The sequence below is a fragment of the Macrotis lagotis genome, chromosome 4, assembly GCF_037893015.1.
Source record: "Macrotis lagotis isolate mMagLag1 chromosome 4, bilby.v1.9.chrom.fasta, whole genome shotgun sequence".
NCBI classification, from domain to species: Eukaryota; Metazoa; Chordata; class Mammalia; order Peramelemorphia; family Peramelidae; genus Macrotis; species Macrotis lagotis.
In genome coordinates, this window is record NC_133661.1 from 162891953 (window position 1) to 162908160 (window position 16208).

The 16208-nt window shown below is 39.3% G+C and overlaps 1 protein-coding gene across 2 annotated transcripts in view; it reads right to left on the reverse strand.

The window, feature by feature from the left end:
- Positions 1-14995, reverse strand: part of LOC141521711 (neuronal acetylcholine receptor subunit alpha-7) — a 174263-nt gene extending 159268 nt beyond the window's left edge. For both annotated transcript variants that reach the window (XM_074234544.1, XM_074234543.1), the window contains exon 1: positions 14493-14995. In XM_074234544.1, the coding sequence (XP_074090645.1) occupies positions 14493-14828 (336 nt within the window). In that variant the 5' untranslated portion in view covers positions 14829-14995. The remainder of the gene's footprint in view (positions 1-14492) is intronic.
- Between the last annotated feature and the right edge of the window lie 1213 nt (positions 14996-16208).

A 16208-nucleotide genomic window follows, 5' to 3' on the forward strand; every position in this document is an offset into this window, starting at 1 on the left:
AGTTTAACTCTTTTAGTTTTCTCATGGCCTTGGGACATTAGCAATGACCCAACTGCTACCAAAATGATGCAATAAATTTCAGAAAAAGAAACAAGTTTCCTGTCATTAATATTTCTTTCCCTTTTTTTCACCCTATTCCATGGCTCATAATTTTTCCTCCCTAGAAACAATAAAGGTGCCATCAATACAATGTTTTTTTAATGTATGCTAGGCAGTTATTGTAAAAGGATTGCCCATTTATCATGGCAGTTGTGGTAACGATCCCATGCAGGGAAAATAAATATGGAAGTAACATCTACATTGTAAAGCGGTTGGGGGAGGAATACATTTCTGTGACCATATAAACTCTATAAACTCTTCTAGCTGTGTCAAAATCAGACAGACTTTACAGGGTTCTGAGTCATGTTCTTTGCTTGAGCCTTCTTTGCTCATGACTCAGAGGAATGTAGCAGCAGGTTCTGCTCCCTAGTTAAATTACTTTGGCCTGAAAAAAATCTGCAACATCATATTTTTCTGTTCTCAGTACTAGTCACAGACTTAGGCTTGCTAGTATCTAGATGAAAATCAGACTTGGCAAACAAAATTCTGGTCAACAAAACTAGATGTGACCAAAGGATATGTGATCTCAGAAGACCATCACTTTCAAGTCAGAATAGGCTTATAGGTGTAATACTGCAGAGATTCCAGACAAATCCTGAAGAGGTCAAACACAATAAATTTCTAACTTCTGACCAAGTCCACATAACATATCAGACAAACACAAACACACACACACAGAAAAACATAGAAAAATAATTCAGAAAAAAATTAGATAGCTATACATGTCAAATATGATTATTTGTGACTATATAGATTACCCAATCAGTCAATCAGGATTTATTAAGTACCTACTGTGCCTTAAGTTCGAAGGATACAAAGCCAAACAATAGTCCTTGCTCTCAATGAACTCAGCTTAGTGGAAGAGACAATAAGCAAACAAGAACATATATAAGATAAATAGAAACTACTACATGAATAATTTAGTTTTTATCTAGTCTGACTTTGTGTACATAAATTGTATTAATATAGAAACGCATAATCCAGAAAACGTGAACTTGATTGGAATTTTACCCTAAACCAATTAGTACCAAATTTCCTGAATAAGATATAACCCTTGGAGTATCTAAAATTTAATGTTCTTTTCAAAAGGAAAATCTTCAAATCTTTTTTATTAGATTACTCATATTTTAAATAGATCTACATACAAATATGTTTAATTCAATTCCAAGTTGTGGCTATAAAGTATTGACATAGATTTTTGTTTTCTTTTTTTATGCAAGCCTACCAGGATTTATAGTTCCAAGTCATAGTTTCTCTCTAGAACAGTCACCTGTTCTTCCTATTTAGCCTGTCATTGATCAAACTATCTTTTAGAATTCTTCTTGGAATTTCCTTCAGAAACAAAAAAAAAAGACTTGTTCTTCACAGGTCACCCAAAATGATATTTTCTAGCCTGAACACCCACCTTAGTCCCCAGTCTTAAGATCTGAAAGATTTGAACTATTTCTGAGTAATCAAGTTCATCATTAAAGGAAAAAAAGATGTGTTACCTTTGAAATACTCAAAATATAACACCAATCTTCCAGGCAATCACAAAACGAAATAAAACAATCTAATTCAAAACCAGAGATTTCTAGGGCACATAACCAATAAAATGAAGAACTAAACATGTTCTCTTATTCTAACAACCTCTTTTCAAATAGGAATTACAAGAAAAAAATAATTTCATTGTTTTCTTTTGTGCCAGTGAGTCCCCTTGAAGAATGCTCCCATAGGAGAGAGATACAGTAATGGGAAAAGAGGAGCCCACAATCTCTAGGAATTTGGTGTTTAAGAGATACTTGTATCTCTGAGAGAGCATGATGCTAACATAAACAGCATCTTAGCACAGGAAAAAGATACCCAGAGTTCCTGAAGGTAAATGAACTCCAAAAGATAGGAAAGGCAAGGACCCAGAGAGGAAACTGTGAATAGATAAATGATTGTGAAAAGATCAAAGGTTAGTAATGCATTTCACAAACAGGGACACTGAAAAATTCCTACCATGGAGTTATAGCCTCTCTATCACATGAATGAATTGATAATTCTAAGAGTGAGGCACAACAGAAAAAGGGATTCAGGGAACAAAATCTACAAAACAATAACAAAGAATCTTTTTACAAGAGGGAATTCAAAAAAAAGGTAACTTAGAAGCTTTAACTCCATGAGGAATAAAGAGAACAAAGAAAGAATAAATTAAGTATAAGGACCATGAATCAAAGAACAAAACTCTGGAATAAACGGAAAGGCAATAAAAATAAGGAAAAGAACAAGGTAAACAATTCAAAGATATTCTCAGCAGCATCAGCATTGGTAAGATTGGGGTATAAATCATCAGAAGAGGTTAAAAAAAAGATTATGAAAAGTACCCAAACTTTTGTATATTCTAGAGGTTCCTCTCTAGATAAAGGAAAATTAGAGAAAACAACTCTATTTAATTTGAAAGACAAAGATTGTTTTTCAAAGCCCACTAAGACTAATGTCAGTTATCAAACTATGGATGTGCAAAGCCAGTGATAATGTGCTAGTTAATGTCTAGTTTTATTCATTTTATTAACAAAGAACCAATCATATAACAAATTTAAATTATTTCACAATATGCTGGCTAAAAGAAATCTCAACTAATTCTGATTAAAAAAATATGGTGCTTATTACTTTAGTTTAATAATATTTAAAGTAATGTAAATGTGCATTGCTGGGTGACAATTTTATTTTCCTGGTTTCAGGGAACTGAGAAGCATTGTGAGACTCAAAGAGATTAATGACTTTGGAAGTCAAAGGACTGTTATCCTGATCCTATTTCTGATGTTTACTATCTGACTTTGGGCCTGCCATTTGACCTCTGTCAGCCTGTTTCTCATTCCATAAAATAAGAGTGTGGAATAAGATGGCATCTTCTAACTCTAAATTATAAGACTTAAGAAATCATCTGATCTCATGTTCCTGTTGATACTAAGATTTGAACCCAGATTCATCTAGATTTGATTCCAAATTCAGTACTCTATTATCTATTAATTATGTGTAATATCATAGATAATGGATCTATGACAAATTTGTTGAACTGGGGAGAATTTGGAATAATTTCAGATCAAAAAAGTATAGAATCAAAGAATCTAAAAAAATCTGAGAAAACACCTAGTCCAATCACATAGCAACATACTTATCAAATGGTCCTCCAGGCTCTGCTTAAAGACTTACAAGGAGAGGGAATCACATCATTTCTCAAGGCAGTCAATTTTCAATTTTGAATAACTCTAATTGTTAGGAAAAGTTGTCCTGACATGAGGTCTGAATTTGCCACTTTGTCACTTCTATTCATTACTCCTCATTCTTTCTGCTTTCTAGGATCAAACAGAAAAAATCTGATTCTTCATCCATGTGACAGCCCTTCAAATACTTGAACACAGCTAACATGTCTTCCCTAAATCTTATTTTCTCCAGACTAAATGTGTCCAGTTCTTTCAACTGATTCTCAAGACCCTTCACCATCTTGATTGCCACCCCCTGAATCCTCCTACTTATTAAACCACATTGTCCAGAACTGAACACAATCCTTCAGATGAAGTTGGACAAGGTCGGAGGCTGTTCTCTGATTCCTCATTCTAGAATGTCACTTGGCTCCCACTCACTCCTGCTTCACCTCCACAGTGGCAGCCTGGGAGAGCATTCCTTTAATATCTCTACAGCCTTATTCCTTCATCTACCCCTTACAGCTGTCTCAGTAAGAGAGAGACTTTCATTTGGCTATCAGGGTCTCTCACCTCTCATGTGATTCCAAAAAAGACGACTTCCATTTGGTTGCCATATCTGGTGATCAAAATAGAAACTATCTAGACTAACTGACTCATTTTACAGATTATACTTAAAAATTAAGACCTACAGAAGCTATTCATCTTTCCCAAGGCCACATAGCAGGTTCAGAGCTAAACCTAAAGAAGAGAACAATGGGCAGCTAGGTGATGAAATGGATAGAGCATTGGCCCTGGAGTCAGGAGTACCTGAGTTCAAATCCAGCCTCAGATACTTAATAATTACCTAGCTGTGTGGCCTTGGGCAAGACACTTAACCCTGTTGCCTTGCAAAAAAAGCCTTAAAAAAAGAGAGAACACAGATCTCTTGACTCCATGGTAAGTGAACTATAAGCATATAATTTTCTTAGCATTCTAATATCATTTATTATTTCAATACTTTGTCCATATATATGTCTACTCTTTCTATCAATGAAGCCTACAAACTCTTGGCAGTTGGACTGGGTTCTAAATTGCAGTTCTCAATATCTCATCTGGCTTGTGCCCTACCTAGAACTTTCTATCTGAGAAAAATATCACAATCTGACTCAGTTTGATTTGCACTTAAAGGTATGAGATCAATCCCTGCAAAGAACTCGGGGCTTCCCTAATGAATGCAGTAATGAGTAATGATGTGCCCTTGGTTCCCTATAAATACCATTTAATAATAATCTCATCCTCCCCAAAGGTTTCTGACTTAGTCACCAAAAACTCATGGCCTCCTTAGAGGAAATGTCTAAGAGAAGCCACAACAATCTGAGTATATTACAATCACTGGTCCTGGGTATGTGTCAAATGCAGACTCTGCATTTCATTCTGCTACCTGCTCCACCTATAGACTCATTTCTGCTGCTATCTTTCTTTGTCACCTGCTGCTGCACATTGTTACCTCCACAGCTGTCTGCTGATGCTGTCACCATAGTGACCTACAGTCCTACAGCTCTAAAACCCCACCCTTAGAGAGGCTTCCTTCAATAACTAGCCCGACAGATAAATCAGAATCTGCTCTCTCCTGTCGCTGCCACTCTTCTACTTTCTTCTCCCTAATGTCTCTTTCTTTCAGCCAGCCCTGGTCAGTACAGTCAGACCTGCTTTGAAACACACTGAATTCGTTCCAACATGATTGATAGATTGGGGAGCAGTTTGAGCATAATTCAAATTTTGGTTTGCTTATTCATAATTTTATCCCAGAGAAACAACAAAAACTGTAGGAAAATGTACAACTTCACAACACTTCACTAGCTACAACCCCCCCCCCCCCGCTCCAATACCCATGTCCACAAGCAACTTTTAGGTCTTTTTCAATAGAAAGCGATATTTACTGTCTATCTTCTAGTGTGGTAGGCCTTCTCTGGGCAGAGAAGGGCTATGCCATGCCTAAAAGCCATCCTCCTCCCCAACCTTCTACCATGGCCAAGGCCTGCCCTGAATCCAGAGTTGCAGGCCACCAGAGGATGCACTATTGCCAGTACCTGTGGATTTTGCCAGTCCCAGATGTAAGTTGAACAGTGACTGAGACCAAGCAGGCTGCCACTATTTATTATGGTATTTACATATTTCTTAAGTATTTCATATGTAAGAAACTCTGACACTATTTTTATTAGGTTCCTACCTTTTTTAATATGTCACTAATTAAATTTTTGACTGTTGAACCCCCCTAACATTTTATTTCCCATAAGTCCTGTAGTTTTCATTATGTTATTTTTTTCAGCTTGGTGATTTTTAGAAATGTAAATGTATGTGTGTGTGTGTGTGTGTGTGTGTGTGTGTGTGTGTGCGTGTGTGGTAACAGAATTCATTTACTTTCTGATATGTATCCTGAGCAAATTCTTTTTCTAAGCCTAATAGTTTGTTCTTTCACCTCGCTGCTTACCTCTCGATTATAGCGATAGGAAGGGGGAGCAAGAAAGGCAGAAAATATTCCTTGTGTATTATGTTTAGAGTTTTGCCAATTTTTAGAAGCCAATCCTGAATTCTTTTGATAAAACAGCTTAAATCTAAGGATATATATGAAGCAATGTTATTGCTCAGGGCAACATCAACTTTAGAGGAAAGTCATTATACTCATATTTCAGCAGATATCTCTGAAAATCCCCCTTGAGAGGTTAGGTTTTGGGGGTTTGATTTGGTTTTGCACAGACTGATAAAATATTTGGGTTGAAGGGGGTCCACAAACATGATCTAGACTGGACTAGTCCTCTTTTTGCAATGGAAAATTTGCTAGACTTAGAATCAGGAAGATATGGTTTGAAATTCTTAGATTTGTATTGACTATATGACCCTGGGCAAGTCATTTAACCTTTCAAGGGTTTAATTTATTCATCTGTAAAATAAGGGGGGGTTGGACTTGATGACTTCTAAAGTCCCTTCCAACTTTAAATCTATGATCTGAATCTATGAAATTAAATTTCTGAAACTAAAATTCTACAGCTTGGACATTCAAGTTCTTTGTTCCTTCTCTATGATTGAGTTCTCCCTCTGGCCTTCTTTCAATGCTTAAAGAGGCTATGTGAAAACAAAATTAAAACAATGCAGTGATATACTTGCATACACATACACATACATATTTCTCTATCAATTTTCCTTCTTGTTCTGTTTATAACTTAGTCTTGTTTGTGACATCAGTGGCTATGTACTAGCTTCTCAGTGGCATTCACTCATTCAAAAAATATAAGCAACTAGAAAAAGGAAGTTTAACACTGCTGTTAGGGAAAAAAAAACTGAGACTTTTAAATATTCACTTCCCCTCCCCCATTGACCACTGAAACTCCAAAAAAGCTAGGCAATTCTATTTCAAATGATATTCCAACATTCAACATGGACAGGGTTTATAGTCATCAAACAAAGCATCAGGGCTCACTTCAGGATTGTCTCCTCATGCATCTTATTAAAGGGTGAAAAATTCATCCTTTCTTGACCCAAATTCAATACCCACATAGCCTGTTTCTGTTCAAATGTTTCTTTGATCATAGTGGGATAGTTTGTCTCTGAACCCAATACCTGAAAAAAAATGAGCTCTTCCTGAAATGAGTATCTTCATTTTCTCTACAAGAGAGGATAAAAATTCATTTATTACTAATTGGAAAAAAAATTAATTACTGAGTTGTTGTTTTCTAGTGATATCATCAAATTACATGATTTTCCCCATTTATTTCACTCCAACCATATAGAAGATAAGAGACAGGCATCTGAAGAAGCTGCAACACATGGGAAATGATTTCAGCTGCCAGCTGTGAAAGACAGAAGTCACAGGAATGATTGCTTAAGCAGAATTGCCCACAGGTGACAGCTGAGAAAAACTAGATGGACTTTGAAAATAAGTTTGCTTAAAGAATCAGAAGAATCAGAATCAGAAACCCAAGGGGGGTCTGACTCCATAAGAAGCATTCTTGGGGAGTTAGACTATGTCAGAGATTAGAGAAGCAATGAAGCTTATCAGCAAAGTGGTATAAAGGGAGATGCAGAAGGGCACATCTGCACAACCACTGATTGTTCCCAGGACTTATTTACAAGGAAATTTGAGAGCTAGTCTCACAGCCAGGAAGGCCTGGGTGCAGGTGTCTTCTCTGACACCTACCAACTATGTAACCCTAAGAAAGTCACTTAAATTCTCAGAGCCCTAAACCACTGGGGTCAAATTCAAATAGGATCAGGTCCACTACTCTATTCATATAGATCCCTAAAACCCACATACTAACTTAGTTTTAATGTATGTATGTTAATTTATTTGCAAAATATTCTATTCATGTTTGACACTTATACTCTAAACAACTATCAAAGACAGGAGTTTTTGACCATTTTTTTATCATAGGCCATTTTGGCTATCTAGTAAATTCTATGAACTTTTTCTTAGAAAAAATGTTTTTACATTGAATAAAACAAAATACATAGGCTCACAAAGGAAACCAATTATTTAGAAATAGTTATCAAAATCTTTAAAAAATTAAAACATACAAGATCACAGACCCCTGTTTAAGAACTTCTGCTTAAAAATTTCTCTGAAGAACTTATGATAAAGAATGCTACCCACCCCAAAGAAAGAGTTGATAGTGTATGAATACAAACTGAAGCACACTTTTTCCCATTTTTATTTTTCTCCAGGTTTCTGTTTCTTTGGGGGGGGGGGGATGTTATGTTTCCTTTTGCAACCGGACTATTGTAGTAATGGTTTCTTGGCTTCACATTTTTAAAACAATATAAACCTAATCTGATTTCTTAATCCCTGTGTTGATCTGGAATTATCACCATGATTTTTGTTTTAGGGTTGTAAAGCAATTATTTTGGGCTGCTTTAAATGGAAATCTTTACCCATTTCTAAATTTCAGATCATTCAACTATTCAGCAAAACTCCTCTAATGAAATGTGAAATGCAATATGTTACACATAGTTAATAAAAAAAATGGAAGCATTGAAAGAACCTCTGCTTAAAAGTACAAGTTGCAGAGAAGGCATTGATGCCTACATTGACAAAGGGAGTTTCCTTACCAGGGAATTCAACGAAATGTATCAGTGAAGCTTTGAGTCCATTTTCCCATCCTTATTTAAGAGGCAGCAGTAAGCTGCACAGCTGTATCAGTCACAATATTTGGAAACTGGCCTAAGTCTGGTAAAGGAAGGAGCCTGCACTGTGACCTAGTAATTGTGGTCACTGAGTAAATCAGTAATCATGTGTAGAGAAAGAATAAAACCATAAGTGGCAATTAATTAGACATGAAAAGAAAAAGTGAATTGTATGAGAGAGAGAAGAAATATGAGATCAAGGAAGGAGCTGACCAGTACCAACTGCAATGAATCTTGATCTAAAAGGGAATATTGTATATAAGGGAAATGCAGTGACCAGGGTCTTAGTGTCCCCCTGTACAACATAAATATCAGTACAGAGGAGCTGCTATCAGAAACTGGGTTTTCAAATTTGGTCTTATGCCAGGTATCTCAGTGCAACACCTTCCGAGCTCTTTCTAGGCTATTTTCAGAAAGAGTGTGCCCAGGATGACTTCCAGAAAGAAGTATATCAAAATCTGATTATTAAATGAGCAATGTTAACTAAGCTAATTATTAGGGAGAGAAAGGTCTTTAATTATGCCTTAACCTATGTTTGTACTTTAAATGTACTGTATATCTAAAGGATAGGGACGAAACCTATATTTTACCAGTGAAGTGATCTCCCAGAAGAGGAAATTCCCTTCACTAATGCTACTCAGCATCTTTGCTGTTAACAGTTCACTTAGAAGGTTGCCTAGGACACCATTTTGTCTGAGGTCACATAGCCAATTTGTGTCACAGGTAACTGGTTTAGTGAAAAGAAAGTCACATCTTGAGCCAAGAAGATTGGATTTAAGTCTCACTTTCACCATTTTGAATATTTCTGTTTTAAAGTCAGAATTGGGCAATATTGTTCGAGTTCAGCTAAATAACTATAACAACTCACACCTTTAGAGTGCTTTGAAGTTTACATGTTTTCTCACAAAAGTCTTAAGAGGCAAGTAATGTAGGTATTATCTTCATGTTATGGATGAAGAAATTGAGAAACAGAGATTAGTAGATATAGCTGCAGTCAATGTTAGGTCCAAGATTCAAACTCAGTCACATTCTTACGCATTATACAACATAATGTTCTATAAATAAGATCTCAAAAATCTAAGGCTATAAACCTGATGGGCTTTGATGGAAAGTCACTATAAGAATCTTAGAGAGAACATGAGCCTTGCAGATTAGAACAAAGACCTCTTACCCCTAGCAAGATACTTCCTTTTCAGGCTCAGTTTTTCTGAGCCAAATAAACCTCTTGAGAGTTGAAATTGCAAATCAAAAGCAATAAGATGATAGTGTACATCACAATATTATAGGTAAATTATTCTATTACACCACCATTCGTACTTGTAGTATTCATCTTCTCCAATATCTCACATGTCAGCCTTCTGGATATAGTTCCATAAAATGGCACATTCATTCCTTACCCATTTATATAGTAATAGTGGGATCATCATATGTGTTTTAACAGCACAATGTGGCAGATGTAGAGACAATTTACTAAAATGCATTTACAACAGGGAAAGTAGCAGGATTAGTCAGAAAACCTGACATTTGTATAGCAGTTATTTTTCAAAGTACTTATTCATGGTACCTCCATATTCTTGATTCTAGGGGGATGCAATCCAGCACAATAAAGTTAATTATCACAGATAGAACAGGGTGTGCCAACTAGAAAAAGCACACTTAAGAACATTCCATTAGAAACTTTCCATTGAGGTCTGCATTGTATATACATACACACAGATAAGTCTAAACAGAGTTAGCAAACATTCCTCCAAATCAGCTTTTTGTATGCTAATAGATTTTATAGAGAATCTTGGACCACTTGCCCCTTTCCCCACGTGAAACTTCCATAGGTTCCATGGCAGAATGTTATGTTGAGATCTTATGTTAAGATTGAGACTGGGAAGTATGTTTCTGCTTCCAAATGAAGATTTTTAATAGTGGGGAACTCAAGCCAGACCCTAATAGGTAGGAAATACTAGTAAACCAGATAGGAAATAACAGTAAAGTTTCACCCAACCACCACTGGAAGGGCAAGTGGTTTGCAAAGTGTTTTGTATACATTATCTCATTTGAGCCACAAAACAATCATTATTCTCATTTTAAAGATGGTGAAACTAGGATCCAGAGGTTACCCAACAATTAAGGGTCTGAAATAGAAATCCAATTTAGGTCTTTATCCAGTACTTTATCCATTATACCACACTGCTCCCCTAAATTACAGATCAATTGCTGAACTGCATTAGCAATGTATCTACACCAGGCATTCCAGGTACAGATGCCAACAAAAGAAAAAAATGAACTGGTATTTCTACCTCTCAGGGTTTGTGTTGAAATCCACTCAAGCACAACCCTCATCCAGAGAGACACAGCCACATCTTTTGATCCAGGTTTTTTCATACTAAAACTATCTTGACCCTGACCAGTCTGCTCTCTGGGCAAAAGGAAAAAAACAAACACACAAACAAAATAAAATGAAATACTCTTTGTCACACTTTTTGTAAAGACACCCTTATCTCCTCTGACACTGTCTAGTAGCAAGTCAGGACACTAGTGTAGGCCTTTACCAGGATTATGGCAAAAACCTATTGGTCCTTAAGTCTCCCCCCAACTCCAATCCACCTTCCATTCAGAAGTCAAATTGATCTTCCAGAAGTGTAGATCACCCCTCATCACATTCCGTAAATTTCAGTGGATTCCCATTACCTCCAGAATCAAATACAAAATCTTCTTTAGGGCTTTCAAGTCCATCATAATCTGTCTCACCCCACTTCTACAGTAATCTAATACTTTACTATCCTCCATGTATTCTTCTTTGCTATTTCTCCTCCATCTAACAAATGTGTAAATTGTCATTGACTGTCCCTCAAACTTGAAATGCTCTCTATCTTAATCTCCATCTCCTTTTCTCCCAAATGCTCTCTCTCTTTCTCTCTCTCTCTCTCTCTCTCAAATCCCAGATAAAATCTCACCTTCTGGCAGAAACCTTTCCAGATGTGTCTTAATGCTGGTTCCTTCCCTCTGAGACTGTCTCCAAATTATCCAAGATATATCTTTTCTGTATATAATTTCTTGCATGCTGTCTCCTCACATCAGACTGTGAGGTCCTTGACATTAAGGATTGGTTTTTTGCTTTTCTTTGTATCCCTAACATTAGCAATGTCTCCCAAACACCTATATTGATAAATGTCTGTTGACTTATTTTAAGAATGTTCTTGTAGGGGTGACTAGGTGGCACAGTGGATAGAGCACCCACCCTGGAGACAGGAGTAACTGAGTTCAAATCTGACCTCAGACACTTAATAATTACCTAGCTGTGTGGCCTTGAGCAAGCCACTTAACTCCACTGCCTTGCAAAAAAAAACTAAAAAAATGCTCTTGTAATGACTACACATTTTTAGCCTACATCAAATTACTTGCTTTCACAATTGGGGAGTGGGGAGAGGGGGTGATGAAAGGAGAGAATTCAAAACTCAAAGTTATGAAAATTAATGTTAAAACTTGTTTTTACATGTAATAGGGGTAAACAATAAAATAAATATTAATTTGCAAAAAAAGAATGTTCTTGTAAACAGGACTGATATTACAAGAAAATGAAGTCAATGGCTTGCATACTTGGCATGAAAAGCATCAAAATGCCCACCATGCTGGCCTTCCTTACCATGCCCTATCTCTTTGTTACAAAAAAAAGAGCCCTAACTCTGGATTTGGGTTCAAATCCCTCCCAACATGTGTAAGTAACCATGCCTCAATTTCTTTATCTATAAAACCAATGCTATAATAGATGACCCTCAAGGCCCCTTCTCCTTCTAAATATACAATCTTATGATCATATCTTAAAGGCTTTTTAAGAGATATTCAGGATAGGCCTATACACACATATAAAACTTTGACACAAATGTTGCCTGAAGCTTTCTTCCAAAGTAGTATTATGAGCTTTAAAGGAAGGAGCTGTGCAGACTCACCCAAAAGTCTGGAAAAAGGATGGCACATGCAAGAAATAGTATGGGAAAAATGATCATTAATTAAACAAACATTAAAAAGGAAGTGTGGTATAGTGGAAAGGTCATTGGAGCTAGAGTCAGAGGATTTGTCTTCCTCTAAGGTCCCTATCAACTCTAACATCTAGGATTCTCAGAGGTGGGTCTCATCCTTTGTACAGTCTATGAACATGCCTTAAGTCCTTCAATACTCAGTATCACTACTTTATGTGGAACTCATAATATAGATGTATATATTCCCCAGTCATCAAAATCATCCCCATTATTACATTCAGCCACTAATTTCAATTTATTTACAAAAAAAAAAAAAACACCTGGTCTGTTAAAAGAAAAAACTGCTATTCAACAACCACATGGTCAAATCCATTTTCCAGCTTCTCTGCTTCATTTCTTTCTCCTCCATCCCTAGCTAGCAAGTACTCTCCCTCCCTCAGCCCCCTGGTCCTTGAGGAAACTCTCCAAGCATAACCCCCTGGGCTTAGGCCAAAACATCTTTTCAGCAACTTCCTGGCATCCCAAGTGAGTTTTTCCTTCTTCCTCCCAGGTCCTCACTCAAAAATTCAGCTAAGGTCAGTTTGTCAATCTGTTCCCTTCCAGATAAAACTCTGATTAATAAAGAAAGACAACACTCTCTAGTCTCTCTTTTTTTTTCCTTTATCAACTCTTTTTTTTTTCTGATTCTTCCATACTCCTATTTTTCTGTTTCCCCTCAAACCATTTTTATTCTACTATAGAAGAACAATACCCATCATTTTCACATTTTAGACTCAAGCTAGCTTCATCTACAGCAAGCCAGCACACATCTATAATGCATGCAATAATGGAGGGGAGCTATTCATTACATTACATTTTAACTAGGTTGAAGCATTAAGTTATCTAGAATGGGTAGAACATTAGATGGACAGTATTATTAATCAAATAAGTTAGATGGAACATCAGGGTTAAGGAAATTATAGAAACAAGTAGGGGAAAGAATGCATGCACTCAGTACAGAGTTCCAGAGACATTAGAGAATGAGGAGGGAAGTGAATTTAGATGGCAATCATTGCTCCTTGTATAGGGAAATGTTTGCATTTGAACATTTCTAATAGAATCTTAATAAAATGATTTTTTCAAAAATTAAGCATATATCAAATTTTACAAAATAGTAGTAAATCTTAAGGTAACATCCCCTTGACAAGTAACACCTGAAGAAAGTGATTCTCAATGGAGATGTTGTAAAACATTATACAAGTAAATAATAGATTGGGTAGAATCTGAGGTTGGCATTGTCCAATATTGTTAGTCTAATCCAGATCAGAAAGGCAAGAAGTATATAGGAGTCCTGTTGTTTAAGTGCATTCCATAGCTTAACCAGATGCACCAACAGAAGAGAGCCCAGGTAAACTGCCTGGCTGTCAATGTAAAATCTATCCACCGGATCATTGGGGTACCTTTCTCCATCTGTGTGTGGGGGGGAACCCACCTCAATGGGTAAGAAAAAGTGAATGAGTGCAATGAGTAGCTTACTCATGGAACTGCTTTATGCTGCATTAACAGGTCTGTTTATAATGAGGAGTAAAAGTGAAAACTGCACCCCAGTTGGTCTTACTCATTCTAGAGATTACCATTTGCGGAAACTTCTCACTACAGTTACCGCGAAATCCAGTAAGGACATCTAACAGGGACTATTTTATTGATAATGTCACCTAGGCGAGAGCAGGGCCCTCAGGGAACTGGGAAGAGAACTCGGGGGGAATGGAGGGAAAGGCAATGAGGGTCTGGGGGTGAGCCGTGAGGCACAAAGCCTTAGGAATTCGACATGATAGAATTCGACATGGGGAGCACCTGAGACTATTTTTGGACTAGACAATCTTGCCTCCCGGGCTTACATAGATGCAAAAAGAAAAACAATTCTCTTCATTTGACTAGCCTGCTCCCTCCACCCTATTCCAGACGAAAGTAACCCAATCAATGAGACCGACGCTGATGACTTGCCCTTAGCAAATGGCCCAGAGGCTCTGCGAAAGGCTCCTCTGGGGCCAGAGGGGAGAAGGGAATCCGCGCCTACGTAGAAGCCCCAAAGACAGAGGGGAGCCCCCAGACTCACCACGTCCATGATTTGCAGGAGGCTCAGGGAGAAGTAGACTGTGAGCGGCTGGGAGTCGTTGGCCACCGGTCTCTCCAAGGGGTTGTAATTCTTGAGCAGCTCCTTGTAGAGCTTCCTCTGGAACTCGCCTTGCAGGGATGCTTCAAGAGACGGGGAACTAGTTAGGCCGCTCGGAGTCCGCCAGGCGGGGACCCTGCGCCCCCACTTCTCCCGCGCCAGCCCCCCTCCGCCCAGAGAGAGAGAAACCCGGAGCGGGGGAGCCTCGGAACCCCGCTGCCTTTCCGCTTCCAGGTTCGCCTTGTGCCAGTCTGTGGGGCATCCCGTCCTGCTGCCCATCCTCCAGCCCTCGGCTAGACCCCGACCCCAGGAGAGCAGAGGCGGGGGTCCCGCCCCCCCCCGCCGGCCCGGGCTGAGGGGAGAAGGGGTCCTCGGGCTCCCCAGGACCCCCCCCCTTCTGCCAAGGCTAGGGACCTCCAAGCCCGTTAGCTTGGGGAGAGTAGAGGGCGGGGAGAGCGGGCGCGCGGCTTTACCGTGCAGGAGCGAAGCCAGCAGCAGCAGCCGCGCGCTGCCCCGCCGGCGGCTCATCCCGAGCTCCCCGCGACCTGCGCCGCTCCAAGTCCCGCACAAAGTTGGGCAGGGCCGCCTGCGGGCGCCGGGCGCCCCGCGGCAGAGCAGAGCGGCTGCGGCGCTGCCCTGGTCGGCCGCCCGGCTCCGTCACTCGCTGCCTCCTCCCCAGCTCCCGTCCCTCCCTCGCCGCCACCTCGGCTTCGCTCCTGCCTTTAAAGCCAGCAGCCGGCCCCCTGCTCCGCCCCCCGGCTCTCCACGTGATGGGATCCCCTCCCCGCCTGCCCACCCCCAGATTTCACTCACTCTAGGAGCCAGAGGGAGAAGAGGGGGGAGATGGGTGCAGGGATGACAAGGAGCCGGAGGTTGGCCAGGGAACCGCAGCTGATAGGCAAGAGATGCCTGCTCGGGCATCTTGGGCTCTCCTGCCAACTCACCATCGCGGGCCGCATTTCTCCTCAAACCCTCAGAGCACCCAGAAATCCCTCAGTTCCCACCATCTCTCTGCTTCCCTTTCTCCGACCCCTCTTCAGCCTCACACCCTCCCTCACTTCGGTCCTCCACCACCAAGGTGTGAGCGTTCTTTGGGTTGCCCACCATAGTCTAACCAGTCTCCAATCTTTCCAAATTCAGAGAAGTTTGAAGGAAAAATAGGTCACTCTACTAAAGTGATTCCCGTTTGGAACTGGAAGTCCTACAAAATTAAAAATAAACAAGTTTAAAAGACATACCCCAGGATGGACTCAAAATTCTAATATCCTTTCAGAGCCCTTCCTTTCCTGACTCCCGAGATCCTATGATGCAAAAACCTAAGAATAAAACTCATTCCCCAGATTTCTTCCTGACACTGACAGATTCTACTAGATCTGCCTCTTCCTTCCCTCCTCCCTTACCGCCCCCCCCAAATTAAATTGAAACGGAACCATTTCTGTAGGGAATACAGAGGTATTTTTCTACTACATTCCTTTCCTTCTCATCCTAAATTTTCACCGAGTTTCTTGATAGAGTATTCTTTTTTAATATATCACTAATCCAAATTCACTTTTGGCTGGGGCAAAAGTACGTCCATCCCATCTGCTCTGTAGGGAGGAGGGCCAGACTGGGCCTCAGGGATCCAAATTTCCTCTAGAGAGCTACATTCCTGATAGGAGA